This window comes from Labrus bergylta, chromosome 20 (genome assembly GCF_963930695.1).
Source record: "Labrus bergylta chromosome 20, fLabBer1.1, whole genome shotgun sequence".
Classification (NCBI taxonomy): domain Eukaryota; kingdom Metazoa; phylum Chordata; class Actinopteri; order Labriformes; family Labridae; genus Labrus; species Labrus bergylta.
The window spans coordinates 4,515,042-4,536,783 of NC_089214.1; the positions used below are offsets into that span (position 1 = coordinate 4,515,042).

The 21,742-nt window shown below is 41.3% G+C and overlaps 1 protein-coding gene across 6 annotated transcripts in view; it reads right to left on the reverse strand.

Annotated features, from left to right (window-relative positions):
* The window catches only part of dpp6a (dipeptidyl-peptidase 6a), a 207,807-nt gene that overhangs the window by 3,550 nt on the left and 182,515 nt on the right, over positions 1-21,742 (reverse strand). For all 6 annotated transcript variants that reach the window (XM_065948740.1, XM_020645197.3, XM_020645198.3 and 3 more), the window contains 18 exons: positions 19,849-19,969; positions 10,474-10,628; positions 10,274-10,371; positions 9,577-9,700; positions 9,295-9,333; positions 9,012-9,119; positions 8,675-8,766; positions 6,685-6,732; positions 6,451-6,569; positions 5,359-5,430; positions 4,712-4,819; positions 4,135-4,204; positions 3,124-3,318; positions 1,492-1,546; positions 956-1,055; positions 371-429; positions 194-266; positions 11-84 (listed from right to left, as the gene is read on the reverse strand). In XM_065948740.1, the coding sequence (XP_065804812.1) occupies positions 11-84; positions 194-266; positions 371-429; positions 956-1,055; positions 1,492-1,546; positions 3,124-3,318; positions 4,135-4,204; positions 4,712-4,819; positions 5,359-5,430; positions 6,451-6,569; positions 6,685-6,732; positions 8,675-8,766; positions 9,012-9,119; positions 9,295-9,333; positions 9,577-9,700; positions 10,274-10,371; positions 10,474-10,628; positions 19,849-19,969 (1,710 nt within the window). The remainder of the gene's footprint in view (positions 1-10; positions 85-193; positions 267-370; positions 430-955; positions 1,056-1,491; positions 1,547-3,123; positions 3,319-4,134; positions 4,205-4,711; positions 4,820-5,358; positions 5,431-6,450; positions 6,570-6,684; positions 6,733-8,674; positions 8,767-9,011; positions 9,120-9,294; positions 9,334-9,576; positions 9,701-10,273; positions 10,372-10,473; positions 10,629-19,848; positions 19,970-21,742) is intronic.

Genomic DNA, 21,742 nt, shown 5'->3' on the forward strand with positions numbered 1-21,742 from the left:
AACCACGTACCTGTAAGGTGTAGTTGGCTTTTTCATTGATGAGCTGGGAGATGAATTTTGCTGTGTGCTGGAAATGGACTTTTTCTGGGGGAACAGAATTCAATAAAAGAGAAATAAATGTAAGGACTGAACTTTTTTTTTTTCATTCATGTTAAATTAAAAACGATTTATAGTAAGGTTTTAAAACGCCTACCATCAGCTGTCGGATGGATAATGAGAAACTTCTTATCCATGAACTGAGACGCTCTGTGGGCTAAATTTGCCATCTGAGGAGAAGCGAGACGAAGCAGCAAATCAGATTAAGTGAGACACTTCCATTTTTTTTTACTCAAGTGGAATTAGAAGCAGAAGAATAGCGATCAGATCTTACCGTGTACGCTCTTGGATCAGGTTTAGGCAGTCCCAGATATCTCTCTGAAAACGCAGAGGCTACAGAGGAGAGAGCGTCGAGTGAGAACACTGAAATCCAAATCCTACCATCATTTGATTAACAAGATTGCTTTCTCGTTTCAGTCCAACCATTTTACCGGGAAAAACTACACTTCAGCAGGTCCGTCCTTCTTCCACATTCAAATATATTCACCAATCTACATATTTTTTCAGACTTGACGTCCCCTTCATTTGCAATTCCAAACTTATACAGTGTCTTGGCTTGTCTCTCTCTCTTCCCCCTCAGGCAAAGCAAGAGGAATCAAATAGACGGAGAAATCAGTCACACCAGCTCCTCCTTAATTTGCAGTTTCCTGACTCGGTGAAGCTACAAGAGCACCGACTCTCCGTCTCCGTCTCTGTCACTCTAACTCTGCACTGATTCTACATTTTACACATCTTGTTCTTTGGGTATTGGAGTTGAGGCCGGTGTGGTTAACTCTGTCTGGCTCTGTTATTATTGGGGTCTTGGTATATCTGAACCATTCACAACCTTCTTTGGAAGATTTCTTTTTTACAAACTTACCATATAATTCAAAGTCGGTGATGGGTGAAAGAACAGCGCCACACTTCACGGGCGAATCCTCGCCACTGACCAACAAGCTGGTCACAAAGCCTCCGTACACCTGAGGGAAACAAAAACACACATTCAGGTTATTCACCATTTAGAAGGCTACAACGATGGAGCGTTATTGTTTGCAGTGTTCCTTGTTATAACCATAGAAATTCAGATGATAACCCAGAATTTCTTGGGCACTCCAAGAACTTAATGGTCCAAATTGGATGTGAGGTGCAAACTCACACTAGTCCCAGTTGTTCCATCCCCTTCCCCTATAACGGGGTCCTACATAATGTTACAATAAAACACATGCATGGCTTAACGTAATCATGAAGGGTGCTTTGTTTACAAGACAGGGGGACTCGACGCCAAGACACGGGTCCAACAAACTGGACTTTATGAGGGTGAAGCGTGCTTGGGCACAGTACGGATTGCCTAGTGCGAGTGCGCCCTAACACACACACATGCATGATTCTTTTAAGGACACACAAACGTCTACTCACCTTTCCAAAAGCTCCAACTCTGGTTTTGTCAATGTAGGGCTCTTTCAAAAGGAAACTGAAAAGATAAAATATTATTTATGAGTGAGGTGAGATTCAAACCAAAGCATCTGCAGGAAAACAAGAATTGGCAGCTTTAAAGGAAACTTTTAATAATAATAATAATAATACATTTTATTTATAAGCGCCTTTCAGGACACACAAGGACACTGTACAACAATCAACATTTAAAAACAGCGATGGATAAAAACAGCATACAATAAAGAAATGGAATGTAGGACAGTGTAATTACAGTTAAAATGTTAGAGTGAGTAGGCGATCTTGAACAGATGGGTTTTGAATCTGGATTTGAAGGATGGGGAGAGAGTCAATATTGCGAATGTCAGGTGGCAGAGAGTTCCAGAGCTGGGGAGCAGAGCAGCTGAAAGCTCTGCCCCCCATGGTGCTGAGGCGGGCAAAGGGCACGGTGAGGTGGATGGAGGAGGAGGATCTGAGGGAGCGGGCTGAAGTGGCGATGTGAAGGAGGTCAGACAGTTATGGAGGGACGAGGTTGTGGATGGCCTTGAAGGTGTACAGGAGGAGTTTGAAGATGATTCTTTGCTTCACCGGGAGCCAGTGGAGTTGCTGTAGGATGGGGGTGATGTGATGGTATGAGGGGGTTTTGGTGACAATATGGGCAGCAGAGTTTTGAACCAGTTGGAGCTTATGGAGGGACTTATGAGGAAGGCCGAAGAGGAGAGAATTACAATAATCAATACGGGAGGTGACGAGGCTGTGGACAAGGATGGAGGCAGTATGGGGGGTGAGGGAGGGGCAGAGACGGTTGATGTTTCGTAAGTGGAAGTATGCAGACCGGGTAATGTTACTGATATGGGATTTGAATGATAGTGTGCTGTCGAGGATGACACCCAGACTCTTAACATGAGGGGAAGGGGAAACTGAGGAGCTGTCAATAGTGAGGGAGAAACTGCCAACTTTGGATAATATGGATTTAGTGCCGACGAGAAGGATCTCGGTTTTATCACTGTTTAATTTAAGGAAGTTTGAGGAGAACCAGGATTTTATTTCAGATAAACAAGAAGTGAGGGAGGAGGGTGGAAGTGTGGAGTTTGGTTTACTGGAGAGGTAGAGCTGGGTGTCATCCGCAAAGCAGTGGAAAAGTATATTGAATTTACGGGAAATATTGCCAAGGGGGAGAAGGTAGGTGATGAAGAGAAGGGGCCCCAGGACAGAGCCCTGGGGCACACCACTTTTAAAATCATATAGCATAGAGCATAGCATAGCATAAAGGGACATAGTCATAAATCTGTTGTATTTCTCTCTGCTTGTTGCTGCAGTTGTTGTTGTTTGTCAACACAGATGCAGCAGTTGGCTTTCTCCAACATGGTTCTGGCTCTGCTCGAGGATTCTGCCTGTTGAAAGGAGTGCGTGTTTCTTTGCTACTGGGACTTTTTTAAATGTTGTGCTCATGATGGATTTATGTTGGGTCTTAATCTATAAATTAAAAAACAAAGAGTACAGTCTATGACTTATAAACAACTCCAGTGCAACTGTCGAATAAAAAGCTATTTATTTCATGTTTACTTTCACACCAGTGAAATCCTTTAGACATAATAAAAAATAATGTGTTCATACTTGAGCGCGTCCTTCTGGTTCTGCTCCTCGTACACGCCCAGCTGCTTCTGGATGCGATGCAGCAGGTTTGTCCCCTGGAAGCCGCTCCCTCGGCCGTCACAGCGCACAACCACAGCGCCGAAGCTGCTCACCAGCACCGTGGCCCAGTCCAAGCTAAAGCGCTCCGACACCATCTGGCCACCAGGCGTCCCGTCTCTTCACAAACACACACACAACCACAGTCAACCAGATTAAAGAAACACCTGCTAAATGTGTCATATATAAAAAAATAAACCTGAAATAGTGGGACATCAAAGGAGCATGTGTCTGCTTTTGGACACTAAGTACACAACCTAATCCCTTCTTTCCCCTGCTTTCTGAATATATTTGGGTATGCACTATTTACTGAGGGTTTCTGTGAACTTGCAGTGAGTTAAAATGCAGAAATGTACCGCTGATTAGAGGCACAAGAATAACAGACAGCTCAAAGTGCTTCTGTCTTAAGTTTGGCAGAAAAAGGGAAGTTTGATATCTTTTTTAAAATGCTCATGATTTCACAAAGCCTCTGCTCCCTGTCTAATTATTTGAGGCCTGCAAGTGTTTGAGGTGGAAAACCATTCAGGTGGAGAGTAAGCTTTCTCTCTTCAACTAATGGGGCATAGTTACTGTTGCTGTCATTGAATCACACAGATGAATATGGTTGTGATTTTGCTGAAATATGCAAGCAGAGCAGAAAAGCAAAATCTCTTCTTAAATTTGAGCTGCAGACTAAAGCATACCTGGGGCCCTGAGGAAAGACCTGCTAATGCTAATGCTAATGCGAACGACAGGACAGGAGGGACTCATCCTAATCCAGCTAGAGTCAGGGAGAAGAAAACCTTACATGCAAGTAAAACTCTTTCCAGGAGGCCTCTATTTATAAGGACAATCGTGTCCTCATACAACCTGGGGGTGGACTCAAGACCCTGTTGAGTGAAAGTGTGTGCAGTAGAGGCTCTACAGAAGAGAGTGAAAATATGTTCTAATACATACACAAGCAGGAGCAGAGGGTAGTGTGACGCTTCCATGAAGCTGGCAGGTTTGAGGATCTGCAATGACAAGGCTGTGACACAGAGACAAACACGTGTTATCTCAAACAGAATACAGTCAAGACCGGTGAATTCACACACAATATGACGCTTTATAACCTTTAGGTTTCAGTGTTATAATAAACATAAGAATACATTTGCTCTATCCTTTTCTCGAGGGAATCTTTAAGTGGAGAGAAATGTAGATGTAAGAGCCAAACGTCTCATCCTCAGAAAACAAAACTGATTATAACACAATCAAACAGCCTTGTTTATTCCTCTGTGCTGTGGATCAAGCCTGGAAGTTTACGAGAAGAAAGCTACACATGTCAGGTTTATTACTCAAAATATTCGTCCACTCAGGACTCAGGGAAGTTAAACCTTTTACAGTTTGAAAATGAAATATAAACAAACACTGTAAATTGTTTTTCCGGAGCTGATTAAAACATACACAACATGCGACAAAGTGCCACAAGCAGCTGTTGCTTCATGTTAAAACTGTCACCTTTAAAGATACTAAATGTGACTTTGTTGCTGCTTACTGTAGTCGTCCATGATGATCTCCTTGTACTCGATCGTGGGCATCTGCATGGAGTCCAGGGTCAGCCTCAGGTTCTCGTTGGTCTCCAGTTTGTAGACTTCTGCGATACCTGCAGACAGAATGTCATTAAACAACAAGATTTAAAAGCCTTTGACTTCTTGATACGAGTGATGTGTTCATTGTTTGGTGGGTGAAAATCAAGTTAGCTTTAATGCACTCTGAAAAAAACCCATTAAACAGCTGAAGAATAAACGCTGATTAGATTTCAGCGCAGAGTTTACTGACTGCTTTTAACATAACAAGGACGGGGACATCCTATTGGCTAAAGATGACACAGTCTGTCGCTTTGGAAATCACATTACAGTATGCTGATGTAGCTGTTGAGCAGCTCATAATTTAATGAGAACATTCACCCCTGAGGAGTAATGTGATTACTGACATCATGCAGGACCTGGCTGATGGACAAACAGTGACTCGGTGCACAGGTGGTCGTTCTGCACGCTAACAGAAACACGTCTCTCCGCTTAAAGCAAGGTCGTTTTCATATGGAGCCGATATGCTAATGTGCACAAGGTCACCGTTAATGTCTTTAACATTATTCAGAGCCGTGTAAATGCTAATGTGTGATTGAGTCGTTCAAACACTTACTCTCTCTGTCCTGCGTCTCGCTCTCTGTGCCTCTCTGTGTCTTGTAAACGGAAACAAACGGGATGTCCCGGCCTAGAGAGGAAATTAGAAACTTTGATCAGCTTGATTTTAAATCATTCAGTTTAAAAAACACACAGGTACTGTTTCAGAGCATTTTTGTTCCTGTTTGTGCAAAGAGCTAAATCTGTTTTGATCCCATCCCCAAATTATCTCAACTACCGCAAATAACAGGAGGGAAAAACATAAAAAAACAAACACACAAAGGGACAATTCTTTGCTTATGTAATGCAAAAGCTTAAATAGCTTTTTTCTGTATCTAGGCCACCAACAGAAGCTAAGTCCCTCACACTAAACACAGCCCTTAAACCTTGACTATGAGGGAGAAAGGATCAGAAATAAAGGGATTGATCCTTTTAGCAAAATTTGGTAATAATGTGTTTGTTTGCTCTCTCTCTCCATCATTTATTTTCCCCTACTCCCCCCCTCTCTCTCTTCTCATTTTAATAACACCGTACAGTCGTCATGTTGGGTCTTCTAGTCAGGCTTTGACTTGATTACAAATGTTCCCTGAGTCAGCGATTTGGTGGCACGATGGTCATTTTCTCGTGGTCTCGTGAGATCAGTTAAGATATATTATGAAGGTTCAAAAGTGATACAAAAAGACGGTTGGAGCAGTGATTAACTGCTGAAGCTTTGAGACTTAAATCAAACTTAACACTATAAAAAAAGCTTTTGTGTCTTGTAGCAGCATAACGACAGTGATTTGACATTCTGATAATTATTCATCTGCAAAAGCCCTTTTTCAAATTTTTTGTTGTTGTCAAACCATACCAACAATAACTAATGAAGGCAAAAAGGCCCAAAAACTAAATATAAAAAAGGGGGAGACTTTTAACAGTGGTCCAAAAACACCTTATGTGTACACATTACTACCTTGTTTGAGTGTATCTGTTAATATTTGTGTCAGTAAAGACTACTGAATTATCTATTTGGCTAAAAAAATAATTGTTACTATAATACTATAATTATAACGTATAAATGACTTGGGTCAGTTTAAGTTGAATATGAGGGACAGATGAGTGTGTTAGCTACCTTGGCAGTTGAGCAGGAAGTAGCTCATGTTGAGGCTGAAGGAGCCGCTGATGTATCCACAGCTGTCAGTCAGGGCGCACGACAGACAGCGGCGGTTGAATGAACCAAAAGTGTCCGCACTATCAAAAACAAAGAAGAAAAACTGCATTATTATTCATTATTTTACTTTTACATGAGCACAAAGTAAGCCAACAACAAAACAGAAAACATAACAGAGAGAAAAGCTGTACAAACCTGTACAGATGTCTTCGCTTTGGACCGTCCTCAGTGCTCAAGAAGTATCTAAATGGAAATGAAAGACGAGCAAATGTCATGACAGGGATTTGAGTTTAGATTTCACATCAACATAGAGAGAGTTTTGCAGAGCTGTGTTCTCCACCTAACCTGGAAGGGGGGGGGGGGGGAGAGAGAGAGAAAAACACCTGGAACGAACAAGCAGCACCCAATCTACTCACTAGAATAGATGTTGCATGAATGATTAATGGGGGGAAAACAGGGGATTAAGTCCCTTTGGAGCAGAAGTAGGCTGAATTGTAATTTTTGGGTTGAGAGTTCTCCAAGTCCCTTCAACACCTGGGGAACGATGAGTCACTGTTTCTATATGTGTTGCTGTGAATGCAGTCGTGTACATGTGAGATCATGTTAGTGAGATCACAGCTGCCTTGAAGCGGTCTGCAGTGAAGTCGTTAATGATCTGGGAATGATAGCGATGAGTCACATTCCTCATGGGTGCTCAGCACATAGCTGTGGACTATGTGTGACAAAATAAGCTTGCAGAACAACACAAGATTTCTCTATATTGGGGCAACAGTGATATTTATTCATAACGTATGATAATCAGCGCACATATTGACAATGAACAGCCTCATTTGTCTGTTTGACAGCAACTAACAATACCTCTCTGCTCTGTTCATGATCCTGAAACTTTTAAAATGTCTGTGTCTCTGCAGTGCTGGAATATTTTAACCATCCGTGTCTCTGTCCAGGGTGCTAGAAAAATGCAACTGTGTGTGTCTCAGTGCATGCTGCTGAAATATTCATACTGTCTGTGTCTCTGTCCATGGTGCTGAAACATCCAAATTGCCTGTGGCTGTTTTCGAAACTGCCTAATACATACTACTATCAAACGTAGTATGTAGTATGACTGCAAATCGGTGGTTATAATGCAGTATGCTGGGCACGGCTAAGCTGGTTTTAGGTCTTGGAATTCAGAAGTAAACAACAGCCCAGCTGACAGCAAACACCACTACAGTGTAGCATCGAATAACGGTCTGAAAAAAAGTGATTCATTTTGATTTCCATTATTGCGAGAATCCAAAAAAGATAATTGGTGGTATCTTTGTTTTGTTTCGTCTGATTGTGATTATTTCCCTTCTTAGGATGGCCGTCACTATCCGTCATTTCGATCTCATACCTGGAGTATACTGGATTTGAAATGCATTTGTTCGAATACTACAAATCAGCACATAGTACTGCTTTAGTAGGCGGTTTCTAAAACAGCCAGAGTCTCAATGCTGGAAGTTTTAAACCATCTGTGTCTCTGTCCATGGTGCTGAAAATGTAATCAGTTCAAGAAATGTTTAGATTTCCTTTTCATATCACATTCGAATAAAAGTTACTTTGTTTATTCTTTATTTTTGTATAACCAAATACAGGGATATACGGGATATAATGTGCTTAAAAATCCCCAAAAGCTTTGACGTTTTCAGTTAAAAAAAGATGACTTTGCAGAAAACCCTTTGACTGGGAGGTGAATTATCCCAAGGGATAGTGCAAAACCGATAAGAAACACATCTGCACATTATACATCAGTGTCTCTCTACTGCAGTTCAGCAGAAATGGGATATGAAATGGTGCTGTGAGCAATTTCTAACTTGTTTCCATGTGTTCAGCTTGTTTTTTTACATTAGGATTTCTTCACTGTTCTACATCCATGAGGTTCTTTTTAAGATAGCTCAATTATCCTCAGGGGTCTACTTGAGAAAATGTTTCATATATAAACAAATCAGGTAGAGATGCTCTGTGCCTGGGAGGAGAGCTACTTCAAACTTAAACTCACCAGCTAACTAAAATCCTTCACCTGGTCATAAATGAGAGGATAATTGTGTTAAATCAAATTCATTTAGTTCACTTGAAAAAAATGAAACTTTTAATAAATAATAAAATAAAACAACAGATAAAGTCATGTATAATGTTGTCTGTGTTGTGTTTTGTGGGTGCTCACATCAACTGGCTCTCCTCGTTGTAGGCCAGGACTTGGGTGACGTCCCAGTCTCCAGACGTGATGGACTGCAGTGTGTCCGTGCTCGTGTTGGGCTTTGGAGTGAAACGATCAGCTGTTATATTTATCAGAGGACGAACACTGAACATCTAATCAGTTTTATTGCTTAAATGTCACCAAAACAAAAACACATTGAGCCACAACAAGTGTAACTGCAGGGTTACACAGCTGTTAGAACATTATCACAATTTACAAATGGCTGTCTGTAGGGATAATTATTATTATTATAGGAAAAAGAAGAAAAAGACTGAGAGAAATATGAACAGGGACATTTTCCTACCTGTGAGATAGACATGGAGATGTGGAAGAACTTCCCCCTTCCTCCTTGCGGGATGGCACGAATGAAGAACAGCTTGAGCCCATCTTTGGAAAACAGAGGCTTCTCATTCTGGAGACATGGAGGAGATTGTTCCAATACTTTATTTCACTAAGTGGGACACCCCCAAAAATGGCCACAAAATAATGTAACAGAGTCTACATGCTTGAAGTAAGGGAGTCAAATTGATACACATTTTAATTATCGATATCTCCAAACACAAACTTCCATTTGTCAATTTTCTCACCTGTCTGTGCAGCCATCTTTCACTCTCATCCTCATGTTTCTGTAGAAACAAGTTGGCAGGATTTTAAATAGTATTTGAAAACATGTTCGACCGTCTTTGCATACAACAGTATTTCACAAACACACAGGGCAGGGCCTCGGTATGTGCCTTTCTGTTTATGTGTGGATGTGTTTTTCCATTGTTTTTATTGATTGATTCGAGTGGAGGCAGCTGAATGTCTGGCAGCACTTTGAGTCCAAGACTAATTTCCCAGAGGGGACAATAAAGAGTGTCGTATCATACCTTTGTGCACACTCCCGTCGTGGCCTCACACAGCGTGAGGATGGAGATGTTCTGGGCTCTGTTCAGCCAGTTGATGGCCAGTTTGGTTGAAGTGGCCCATTTCACCATGGTCACATAGTACTCACTGAAAAAACAAAAACATATTACATATAAATACTTGTTTTTCATTCTATGGTGTCTAAATCAGCCAATAAAATCAGCCCAACTGAGATACAAACACGAGACTACTGACACTGATGAAACTATACGATCACTATTGACTAAATGTTTCCTAAGTGTAATGATGATGGACTTTTCAAAATGAATGAATCATTAATGATCTCTCTTATGAGCAGGATATAATGAGCCACAGCAAAAGGGCAATGCCAAATTGAGTGTGAATGCAAAAAGAGCAAATGGAGACATTAAACTTAATAAAGTGGGACCACACTTAGCAAATATGCAACGCCGGAGGGCTGCAGTTTAGAGGATCTTTGCAGGAAATGTACAATAACAGAGCAACAAACTGATGCAAAAGAACATATGATATATAAGCTATGTGCACACCTGTGTTATTAAAAAAAATGATTATACACATGAGAGAATACATGCAAATGGAGAAAATATGTACATTAATGGAATGAAAGCAGGAGGTGGAAAAGATGCATCATTTGATAAAGCAGACAGATTGATTGGTTAACAGTTTTTTGTCCCTCACCCGATCCTGGGATCATCAGGCCTCCTCATCTCGATGGTGTGAAGAGGGCCGTTCAGGTTCACGACGTACAGAGTGATGACCGGGTTCTCTTCACCGGCCTGGGCGGGTTGAGCAAAATGGAGACATTAGCAAAAAATTTAAATCTGAATAAAAATATGTACGCCAAGGTTATTAATGTAGTGTTAAGAATGAAACTGCACCTTAGGGTAGTGGTACTCCTTCCCCATGGGGTAAGGTGTTCCTGTGAACATGGGCAGCTCCATCCTGGGCACCAGGGTGTCATTAATGGTGGCGTACGCTAACCTGGCACCATCTGGAGACCACCAATGAGCAATGTGGGACTGGAAAATCTCCTCTGGAGGAATGAAGAGAAAGTGACCATCAATCAAACTGACTGAGAATACAATCTGTTGTTACTCATTAGTAGAAGAGATGAACAGGCTTTTGGGCGTATGGACATAATCTCAGGGAAATGCAGAAGTGTCTTTAAACTGCATTCTTTTCTAATGGCCAGCAGGGGGCGACTCCACTGGTGGCAGAACTCTTGCTTTAATACCTCAATATGTATATAGATCACACTCAGATTGGTGCCATGATGGTATTCCACTTCCTATGTACAGTTTAAGGTCAAAACCTGTTTTACCCAGTACCAGGTTACAGTGACAGGACATCACAAACTATCTACTGACAATACGAAACATAGGTTAATCAATTCAGAACTTCCCCAGAAGGAGTAATAATTCACCTAAAACTCAAGACGAGGCATAAAAAGTACCTTTCCGCCCCATCAGACACAAAGTACTCTGCCTCTTCCTGCTCCTGTACACTCTAACTCACTTTGTACCTCTTTCCTTAACCTACACACACAACACATAACAAAAAAAAAATACTGAGTTCCAAATGTTGAGGTCATAAATCAGAGCAGCTTTTAATCTCGGTACAGCCCGTCGACCGAAATAGATCTCAGGTACAATTCCATGAAACAAACCAAGTAGCAGCAATTTCTCACCAGGTACAACTACACGCTGTTCTCCAGAGAACTTTTTGAGTTGTTGTGTGTGTGTGTGTGTGTGTGTGTGTGTGTGTTCCACTTCCAGCAAGAAACTCACTCCAACCCATTTCAGACCTGAGACCAAGAGGGCTCCCTTGAGATCCACTATGTACAAGTTCATTTTAAAGTTATGTAGCAATCACGCACGCTTGTTGATCAGACACAGAGAACACAATGATGAGGACAAGAGCAGCTTATGCTGTTAATCTGTCCTGCTGTACAAACACGGAAATATGTAGCCTGAGCATTTAAGCATCAAAACCTCCAGGTCTGAACAGTGTAGCTCATTCAGAAGTGTCATAAAGCTGCATTATTTCTAGCAACCAGCAGGGGGCGACTCAACAAGTTTTGATAAAACTCTCAATTGCAAGCCGGAGAAATCGGCCTAGACAGCACTTTATATAATACATCACTAAACATTTTCCAAATTAGTTTGTCGTCAACAAAGCTAACGCTAGCATTAGCTCATACTTAGCCTCTACTAACCCCTTGCCATTTCCAGCTCCAACTCTCATCCAAACATTGCAACCAGGATGGCCAGAGCCAGGATGCTTAACCCAAGGCTTCAAAACTGTACTTCACCAAACAATAGCTGGAATCACTGTGGTAAAATCCACTCCTTTTAAAATCTATCATTAAAACCAACAGAACACAGAATCAGGAAATGATCTGTTCATCACAAAGCATGCTAAAAAAAAACGTGAATTGTAAACGAAATTCGATTCTTAAAGAACAACTGGTCTGCAAAAAATCATGTTAAAGTGGTGAAAATAGCTTCATGTTCTTATCAGCCAGGACTTTGCCCGACCTGTTTGCTATACAGGGACTCTCAAACTCCCCCAGTACTTCTCTCTAAAGCTACACACACACACGAAAAACAAGCTGAGTTCCAAATGTTGAGGTCATAAATCAGAGCAGCTTTTAATCTCGGTACAGCCCGTCGACCAAAATAGAACTCGGGTACAATTCCATCAGCAATCCAAGCAGCAGTGATTTCTCTCCAGGTACAACTACACGCTGTTCTCCAGATAACTTTTTGGTTTGTCATTGCTTTTTTTTTTTTTTTTTTTTTTTTTTGTTGTTCTTTTTCATTTTCAGCAAGAAACTCACTCCAACTCATTTCAGACCTGCGACCCGGAGGGTTCCCCCGAGACCCGCTGGGGTGCAGGTGTGTTTATTTAAAGTTATGTAGCAATCACACACACTCTTGTTAAAGTGACAGGGAGAACACAAGAGAGGGGGGGGAGAGAGACAAGAGCAGGCTGGGTCCTTCAGCCCTGCTGCTGCTGCTGCTGCACAAACACACACTCGCACTCTGTCAACACACTGTGAGTTGTTAAGAATTTATGCAAATAAGATGTCACAGAGGAAACTCTACGACAACACAAAGCACTGCCCGTGACAATTCCACTTCATTATTAAGTCTGTTTGTGACGACGCAGACGGCATCGGAACACTTGGACTTATTGTTACGGCGTGCCACAGGCTACATTTAAATCTACTTTTGCAATTAAAATTTCATTATTGCTGTTTATCCGAGGGACTGGGTGCTGGCTTTGGGGAATTAACAGACATCAACAACCAATTAGCATTTTCATTAAGCGTGTACGCTTGGCAGAATTACTTGATATGCAGGAACAGCAGACAAACAGCCTCAGCGCAGACGCTAATTTACATTTGTTTTCTGATGCAGTCGTGCCTGTTGTATCGACCCATTGGACACTGCTAAAGTTGTTATAAAGACAGACATCCTTATACCTGTGAAATGACTAGGAAAAAAAGGGCTAATGGTAGCATTTTGCTCTCCCGCATTCTGCTGGCAGGGCTCAGCTGGGCGTTATTGGATCTTGCTGCCTGGTGATGAGCAGAGCAGCATGGTGCAGTATTACGCTTGCATTTGCAAAAATGACAGAAAAATAATAAAAATAATAAAAACAATTTCCCGGATGGGCAGTTCCTCCCCCCCCTGACGCCTGCTGACTCCAACAGCGGTGGCTTAAAAAGCTTTCCACAGGGGGAGTGGAACCAACCGGGCTGTCGGATCCGCTTGGCTGGGGACGCCCAGTCACCTTGGCAAGGCGAGGAAGAAAGTATTAAAGTTTCTAGAAGTGTCCGGATATGTGCGGGGGGGAAAGACAGCGAGGCACGACACACACACAAAAAAAAAGTGATAACGAGAAGAAGGATTGTAAGTGAAGCACGTTCTCTCATTTCTCCCTCTTAAGTAATGAGACTCTCTTCTTTCTTTTTTCCAGACGCCTCATTGTGATGATTACTAAAGCTCATCTCCTCTCTGCATGTTCTCCATGCGGCTGTGCAGACTACATTATTCACTTAGTAAAGGTCATTATTAATGCATGAGACACTATAAGTCAAGGGGCCAATGTGAATTAATGACTGCCTGGTCACAATCACAGACAGACTGAACTGATGATTCAAAAAAGAATCCAGTGCTGCAGGTTGCATTTAGTTCATGTTGTATGAATATTTATGTAGAATATTAAATCAAGTTAAGTTTGTGTTGACAAGTTCACTGTTAACAATGTAAGAATAACCAAATGTTTCCAACAGAGGGCAGCAGTGTCATGTGTAAAAACTGCAGCTTTTGCCTTCAGATTTACTGCCAGATGCGGATTTTTAGGCGACTTATTACAAGTTTTAGATGCACAACCTCTTTCCTCTTGTGCTGCATGAATATAGAGAGCCTGTGGTCGACTCCACAAATCACAGGTGACACTATCATCTATCCTAGTCATGTCTCCCAATACAGCAACAAAGAGCCGTATCCTCAAGGCTGGCCTTTGGACTGTCATACTAAATGCACCAAATCTTTATAGCTTGGCAAACTCCCAGGATGTGTGGGATGAAGCTGTTACTAGTTTACTGAAGCAGAGACACACCCATGAGGCTGGTAAGATTAGTTGGCGTTCATGTTTTTGCAGCCAACATGCATGAAAAAAAAAAAAAAGAAGCAAGTCAGAGAAGCAGCTGCTACTATAAATATTGAGGTGACGGTGGAAGTGATAATTGTGCAGGAATAGAAAACGCATGAGGGAGGTGAGGTGAGGTTTTCAGAGACTCGTATATAGTGTGAGTGTGGTAACAATAACATCGCAACATGAGAAGAGGTGTGAGGAGACAACGTTGCAGTTTTTTTTAATAAAGAGTAAGCAAAAAAGCAAAATGGGAAGAAGAATGTGTAAGTGTATTACATCCTCAGTCTCAGTGTTTGGTGCCAAGCAGTCACAATTTAAAGGGGTACTCCGGCAAGTTTTGATCCATTTATAACAGAAATCTTGCAGACATCTTTAAAATATTTTGGAGTAGGGGTTAAAAACTAAAGAAAGGCAGTGGATATTGTGAAATGTAGGATCAAGCACTTTCAGAAGTTGACCATTACTGGAAGTTCTAAGGGAGGCTAAATCAGCCTCTGCTGTTCAGTTTACTCCATGTTCTTTTTACTGTGCACTAACAGTACAGCTTATTGTCATAGTTTGTGTGCAATATACTTGGGAAATGTGTGTGGAAGTGTGCAATATCGTGTTTTTATAGAGATGTTTTCCTTATTTTTCTTTTTTATGACATCTGCCCCCGATAAGGCAATCTCTTGCAATCTCCCCAAACTTTATTGAAATGCTATATTCAATTACTGGAGTACCCATTTAATCCTGGACTTTACACAGGAACTTTCACAGCAAAACTATTATTTTTATTGCTGTTGTTTTTTTTTTTGCTCTCTCTCTCTTGTCCTCCTACAAAAAAAACAAAATAAAAAACACACAACTTCCAATTCCATCTGGTTCAACCCTCATTTGTTAATATGGCATCAGTGGGCAATAAATAAAAAGTGGAAAAAAGTTTGAGTGTGATCATGAAACTTTGGCTTCATGATTTTCCACAGAAAACTAAAATAACCATCCCCGATTTGATCCTAAAAGTGTCTTGTGAGATGTTTGTTTACCAGTACCTCAAATCACTATCCTGCAGTGGCAACATCAAAGTAAAAAGATACCAAATCTTGCAAAACAACTCATTAACTTTCCTGTCGTGCTGACAGACACTTCCAGAACCTCACTCAATCTGCCAGCAAAGCAGCTTTGAAGCACAAAATACTTCTACAAAACTGCTTCCAACTGTGTGTCTCGGTTGCACTCACACCAAACTCAACACCAACATTTTGATTCCCTTTTTTAATCTTCTCTTTTCCAGCACACGGGGTGTTGATTATGTGGTTACTCCACGCCCTGCAGGCTGAGCCACAAACAGGCCGATAAACAGACACGACTCCATGAACGAGCCTCTCAATGAAAAACTCGTCATCTAACCAAACATCTACGGGGCAAACATGACTCAAATCAAAGCGACGCTGGGTTTTTATCTTGCTGCACCAGAGCCCAATAAACAGTTGTCTCTTCGGGCTGCGTCACACTGCAGGATGTGTCAGTATCAGCGCGGCCGCCGTAATCAGACAGCCGGCAGATGACAGAACACTCCAGACTCTCCAGAGGCAGTTTGGACTATTACGCACAGCCCACAGGGTCCCTTTAATTGTTTTTTTTTCTCTCCCTCTTCTCCCTCGTTTTTCTCTCTCATAAACACACAAACACATTCATTGGATTCAAACTCATGCAGAGTGAGCCAGAGGATATTCAAGCCTGGGAGATTATATGCCAACCTTTCACCCCTCGGCATCAAATCTGCCGCGCAGCGACAGCCAGAGCTTAAGACCTCATTTCTCCTCCTCGGCGGCGGCGGTGGCGATCTGAGCTTCAGCTTGACCTTGGCCAGAGCACGGTCTGAGTCATTAGTATGAAAATCTTCAGCCCCGCAGTCTCACTGATGAATGTAAACATTACACAACCTGGCATGGCTGCTAAGCTCACCCTGCAGATGCTGGCATCAACACTTGGGCCGATGCCAAATCTATTTACAGGCTTAGGGAGTTTGTCAAAAAGGGATTTGTCATTAATGGGAAGGAAGAAGGACTTTTAAAGTATTGGCAAAATGATAGAAATAAAACCAGATCAAGACAAATTTAATCTGTTGTAGCTAAAAGTTAAGACATTACTACAACGTTTTATGTCATTGTTAAACAAAAATCTCGTTCTGAAATGATCCTATCCTCCGCTATTTTCCGACAGATTGAGGAGCCTTTCTGCAGGGATTTGCTCCCCTTCAGCCTCGGGAGCAGCGGTGAGGTCGGCCACAGATGATGAGGTCTGGCTCACAGTCGGAGCTCTTACTCAGCCATAAAGTGTTGGGACGGGGTCGAGGTCAAGGCGCCGCAAATAGAGCCAAATAGAAGCACTTTATTTAAACCCTGGGATTATTGTGGGAGCACTTACATGACTTCAGGAAATATCAAACATCATCGAATCATAAGTAAGTTATAATTTAATGATGCAGCTTTTTGGAGATAAGTGAAACAGAGGGGCTTATCTATGCTGTAATAAATGAAAAACAGACGCAGACAACACAGCAAAAATTCTTGACTATTAAAAACCTTGAGAAAGTTAAAGTCTACTCTCATGGATACTCACTCATCGGTCACTTCATTACGTTCAGCTACATGGAACTATTGTAGTCTTAAACAGAATGGCTGCTTTGGTTTAAGTTGGTCAGCTCTCAGGGCCCCCCCTACTGGTCCGGGCCCCCCCTACTGGTCCGGGCCCCCCCTACTGGTCCGGGCCCCCCCAAGCAGTTGCCTGTCTTGCCTGTTGACAAGCAGGGCCTCTGTGAATAACAGCGACACCTGCTGTACAGTTCAAACGCCTCACAAAGTGATGTTCAGCCTCTCAATAATGAACTCGGAGTTTAAAGAACATCGCTTTAAAAAAAAAAAAAAAAGATTAAATCAAAAGTGAACAATTTAACCAGGGAGAGGTTAGGATTAAAGCAACTATGATATCAGACAATGACTCGTTCATTATATCTTATTTATCTCTGATACTGTTTTTTTTTTTAAGATTTTATCTTCAGAATCAGAAATACTTTATTAATCCCAGGGGGAAATTTGTTTGCTACAATTGCTCATAACACCAAAAATCAGTAAGAAGTACAGATAAGTTCACAATATAAAAAATAAAAATAGTAATAACAATATAATAAGCATAAGTACCAAGTGAAAGCAATAATAAAGTAGTATAAGTAATAAGCTATGTTCAAGCGCAGGTAATTGAAAATATAAACAATATTTACAAATATGAATATACACTGATGGATTAACAGCGTAGATATTGCACGGTTCATGTATAGATAGCACTTTTGATGTGTAAATATTGTCCAGTTTTCAACAGATTGCACAGTTTTAGTAGAGAAAAAAACATAATGACAGGCAAACAGAACAGATAAGAAACTCTTTGTCCAGTACATGAATATCAGAAAATTTAGTTTTGCTCCAAATGTCTTAGAATAGAATTTGTTGATCCATTTAAATATTATGAAGCCATTTCTGTGCTTATCTGCTGATGAGAAATCTATCTGGTCCAAAAAATAAGGAGTGTAAATCACCCTCAGTGGCACATTAATACGAGTCAGGGGTCAGATGCTGTAATAACGCTCTGATTAATGTTCCACTGGCGGGGAATAGATATTGCTTTTGAAGAATGGACATGGTTTCTAATGTCAGGCTGGCTCACGCAGAGATAAGAGGAGCCGTGTGTTGATAATATTTAATAAAAAAACAGAGCAGATGTGAAGAGGAAACAGCGTTACAGATCTCGTCCTGGTGTGCAGATGACCTCAGATAACCTCTGAGTCACAGCGTATAAATCCTCAGAGGCCTCCAAGGTAGGAACCATTTCCATAATCAAACACAAATGTAATGTTTTATTTAGGGTTATTTGTACGGCTTTAAAGCTGTCTCTATTTCTGCTGTCTTTATATCCAGATGATCCCTGTCTCCCTCTCGCTCTGTTATTAAAACTCTGTTCCACTGGAGCAGGAAGTTCACCCAGCGCAGCAGATAGAAATTCATTAGCTGAATGCTAACACATCACCAATCCTCGTTCTTTTTAAACCGCGAGGCACACAGGTGAGCTTTGATCGTCGACGCTGTGGAGAGCACCCTGACATCTGTATCAGAGTGTGTACGACACATGCACACCGCTGAATTAATGCAAATCAACCCATGTAGAACATTTATTCATTTACGGGGACTTTGTAAAGCAGATGCAAACTGACAAGAGTTTCCATTTTTAATTCACCTGCAGGAAATCAAGAGGCACGCACCAAAAATACTAACGTGGCTGCTGACACATGGGAGGAGAAGTGCCTTATGTCATTACTCCTCATACATCTGGAACTACAGAAGGTTTATATGGGAGGAGAGGAATGAGGTTAGCTTCTCCAGATTTTGGTGGTCAAAATGTTTCAAGTTGGGGGTTCTTGGCCTTCTAACCCAAAAACCTTAAAAATGAAGCTTTGTTTACTTGTGTGTCATCAAACCTAGCTAAAGCCATTGACGAGTAGTTTGTTCAAAGAGTGAGTTGTTGACTCAATTGTTGTAGTAGTGAAAGTATCGTATGTTTAGTTTTCTTTCTAGCTGTCCTAACGCTGCCCTTACTTACATGTATACTTACATGTCTATGGCCGGCAGCGGTTAGCTTTTACTTCAAATGGTGACAAGGGGAAATACTTTTTTTCACAAGAGCAACTGTGATGCCACACATTGATTTATTGATTTCCAGTTAGAAACCTCAACTTTACCATTTCACTATTTCATATTCTGAATAATTTTGGTTAAATATATATAGAAAACAGAAGTATATTGATGGCAATTTTCAATTTTTAGATGAAATGTGGGATCATTTCTTGCAGTGGATTTCTTGCTGACATCTCCATAATTGCATGTCCATCGGATCCTGTTTGTGCACATGTGTATTCCAGCCTGTGTGTGTAGCATGGCTTAATAGAAGAGTGTAAAATCAAATTTCCCCTCACAGGATTAATAAAGTATATCTTCTTCTTCTTCTTCTTAAAGGCTTTATATGTGATTTTTCACACTTAAATGTAGAAATCAAGAATATCCTCTGAAAATAACTCTGTGAGTCATGACTGTCTACAATGGGTGTAACACCCGAGTCCCACTGTCTGATGTTTTCAGAGTTTTCAGAGTCCTATCTTCAGTTTGTTTACATCGACGGGACGGCCGGCTGACTCCTCCCCTCGCAAATAAAAGTTGTTTAATTGAGGGACTAGAGAAAAGAAGAATAACATACTGTACTCACTGCTTAACTGTGTTTCTAGATCACGCTCATTTCAGCTAAATTTACATGCAGTGTGAAGATACCAGCATAATAAAGATCGCTAGCATTAGCATGCTAACACAACAATGCACCGCGAGTTGTTTTGGTTTCATGCTGGTGCTCAAGGGCGACATCTGCTGGATCAAAAAATGTTTGCATTTTAAACAGGCAGATGTAGAGAGGCATCATTCTTTATGTGTCGTCAAACTCTGCAAAATCAAGTTCATATGCAATTGTGAAACTTTCTTTCACATCTGGCACAATGGCATCAGCCTTACCTTCATACAGCCAATCACTGAGCCCATTGAAGATGACCCCTTCCTTTCCAGTAGAGACCAGACGAATGGAGCGGCTCTCCACTGTCGACCGGTAGTAGATGTTGTTCTCAAAAATGAAGATCTGTAAAATTTGAAAAAGAGAGAAAAACACATTTTCATCAAATTTAGACAAACAAATGAAAGTTTGTTTTTTAAGCAGCTCCTGTCCTCCTGAAGTGACCCTGCACAGGAAGCTTTAACTCGTCAAGCTCTATGGAGTCCGATGTGTATCTGAATCTGACTGACAGCCTTTCTGTGGGGATTTTCCTTTAAGTGAATAACTTGTAACATAATAGATTATTATCAACAGGCCCAAGAGGAAACCTGTGGACAGTCTGGTTTTGATACAAACAGGTAAACTGCAAGTGGGAGACCCGTGAAGGGCAGAAGCCATACTATCACTGTTAAGATCAACCCAAGGGTCAAAACAAACAAAGCATGGTGCTTTTTAATCCGACACCTTAAAGAGAAACTTAACCCCGGATTTTCAGCTGTAGTGCTCTACCCTTGAATTTAAAAAAATGCCTTTATTTGGCACCAGGATCTTTTGACTGAGGAAGAACAGAAAGTAAAAAAAAAAGTAAAAAGAGAAAAGTCTTCAGTTTCTGATAAGAAGGAGAAAACCTTGAGACTGAATTTCAACTTTGCAACCTCTTCCACGGGCCTGCGGGGCCTTGAAGATAGCTGAAGGTCAAGTCTTTCATTACTGAGAATAATAGATCATCAGCACCCAGGGTGAGCGTGGTAGGGCGGGTCTGCTCTCGGGGCTGGAATTTTAAAATGTTACAAGCCTTAATGCCATGCTGAAATCAATCGCAGGCTATTACAGGAAAAGGCTTCGCTCAGTATCTCAAGGATTATGGAATATCTAAGCCTCAAGCTGGTATCATGGTATCAGTTTTTTGAATGATTCTCTGAAAAATATTCACTCGGAAAAGGCAAAATGAAGGGCGATGTACAGCAGGAAAATCCAATACCAGAATCGCATTTGGAGTAAAATAGGTCAACACTACAAAGAAAAAACTAACACATGAATGTATAATAATTACACATTTTGCGATATTTTACCGTGAACATTTTCGGCAATATGGCATTGAGAAGACACCTTTAAAACCAAGAAGCTTGTGAAGGATTCTCAAGCTAACCCTGCATCTTTTTTTAACGGTAACACAAATCTGTCACTGCTACTTTCTCTTGAGGAGACGCAAGCTGCGGGGCCCAGGTGGTTTGGTGTCACTTTGGAGCAGAGTCCCTGTATAGAAGCTAATCTAGGCCACAGCACAGAGAGAAGACCTGGCCCCGTTCTCTCTGAAGAAAAGAAGGACTCTGCCAGGGATGGCTGGCATCCACATTTATCCTCAGCGAGAGAATATGGAGGAGGCTGCACAAACTTTGCGACTGTAGTTTGGTTTGTTTTGGGCTTTTGAGGAACCAGGCATGCCACTTACACAATGAGACATTAACTGTCAATGAAAACCTGTTTGACCAGTGTTGGGTGGAGTTTGAAAGATGTTGCATAGGGATGAAAAAGTCAAATAGTGGTATATGTTTGGGACTTATAAGTGTCTGTGTTAAGTACTCTTTCACCAGCAGGAGACTGAGACACACATAAACCGTCTCTCTCTGTTGTAATGCAACACAAAGTGACAGGCTCTTGGGACAAAGCATCCAAACTTTGATTGTCAATATGTGTAAACCACATGTTGAGGATTAGCTGCCCACTGGGAGAAGAGAAAAGAAACTCTTCCATTCACCGGGGAATTTACTTTCTGCCAAAAAAAAACAACTTGAGAAACATCTTTGCGCAGACACATACAGTACAAATAAAGTGACACTTTTTTTAGCCAATTACGTT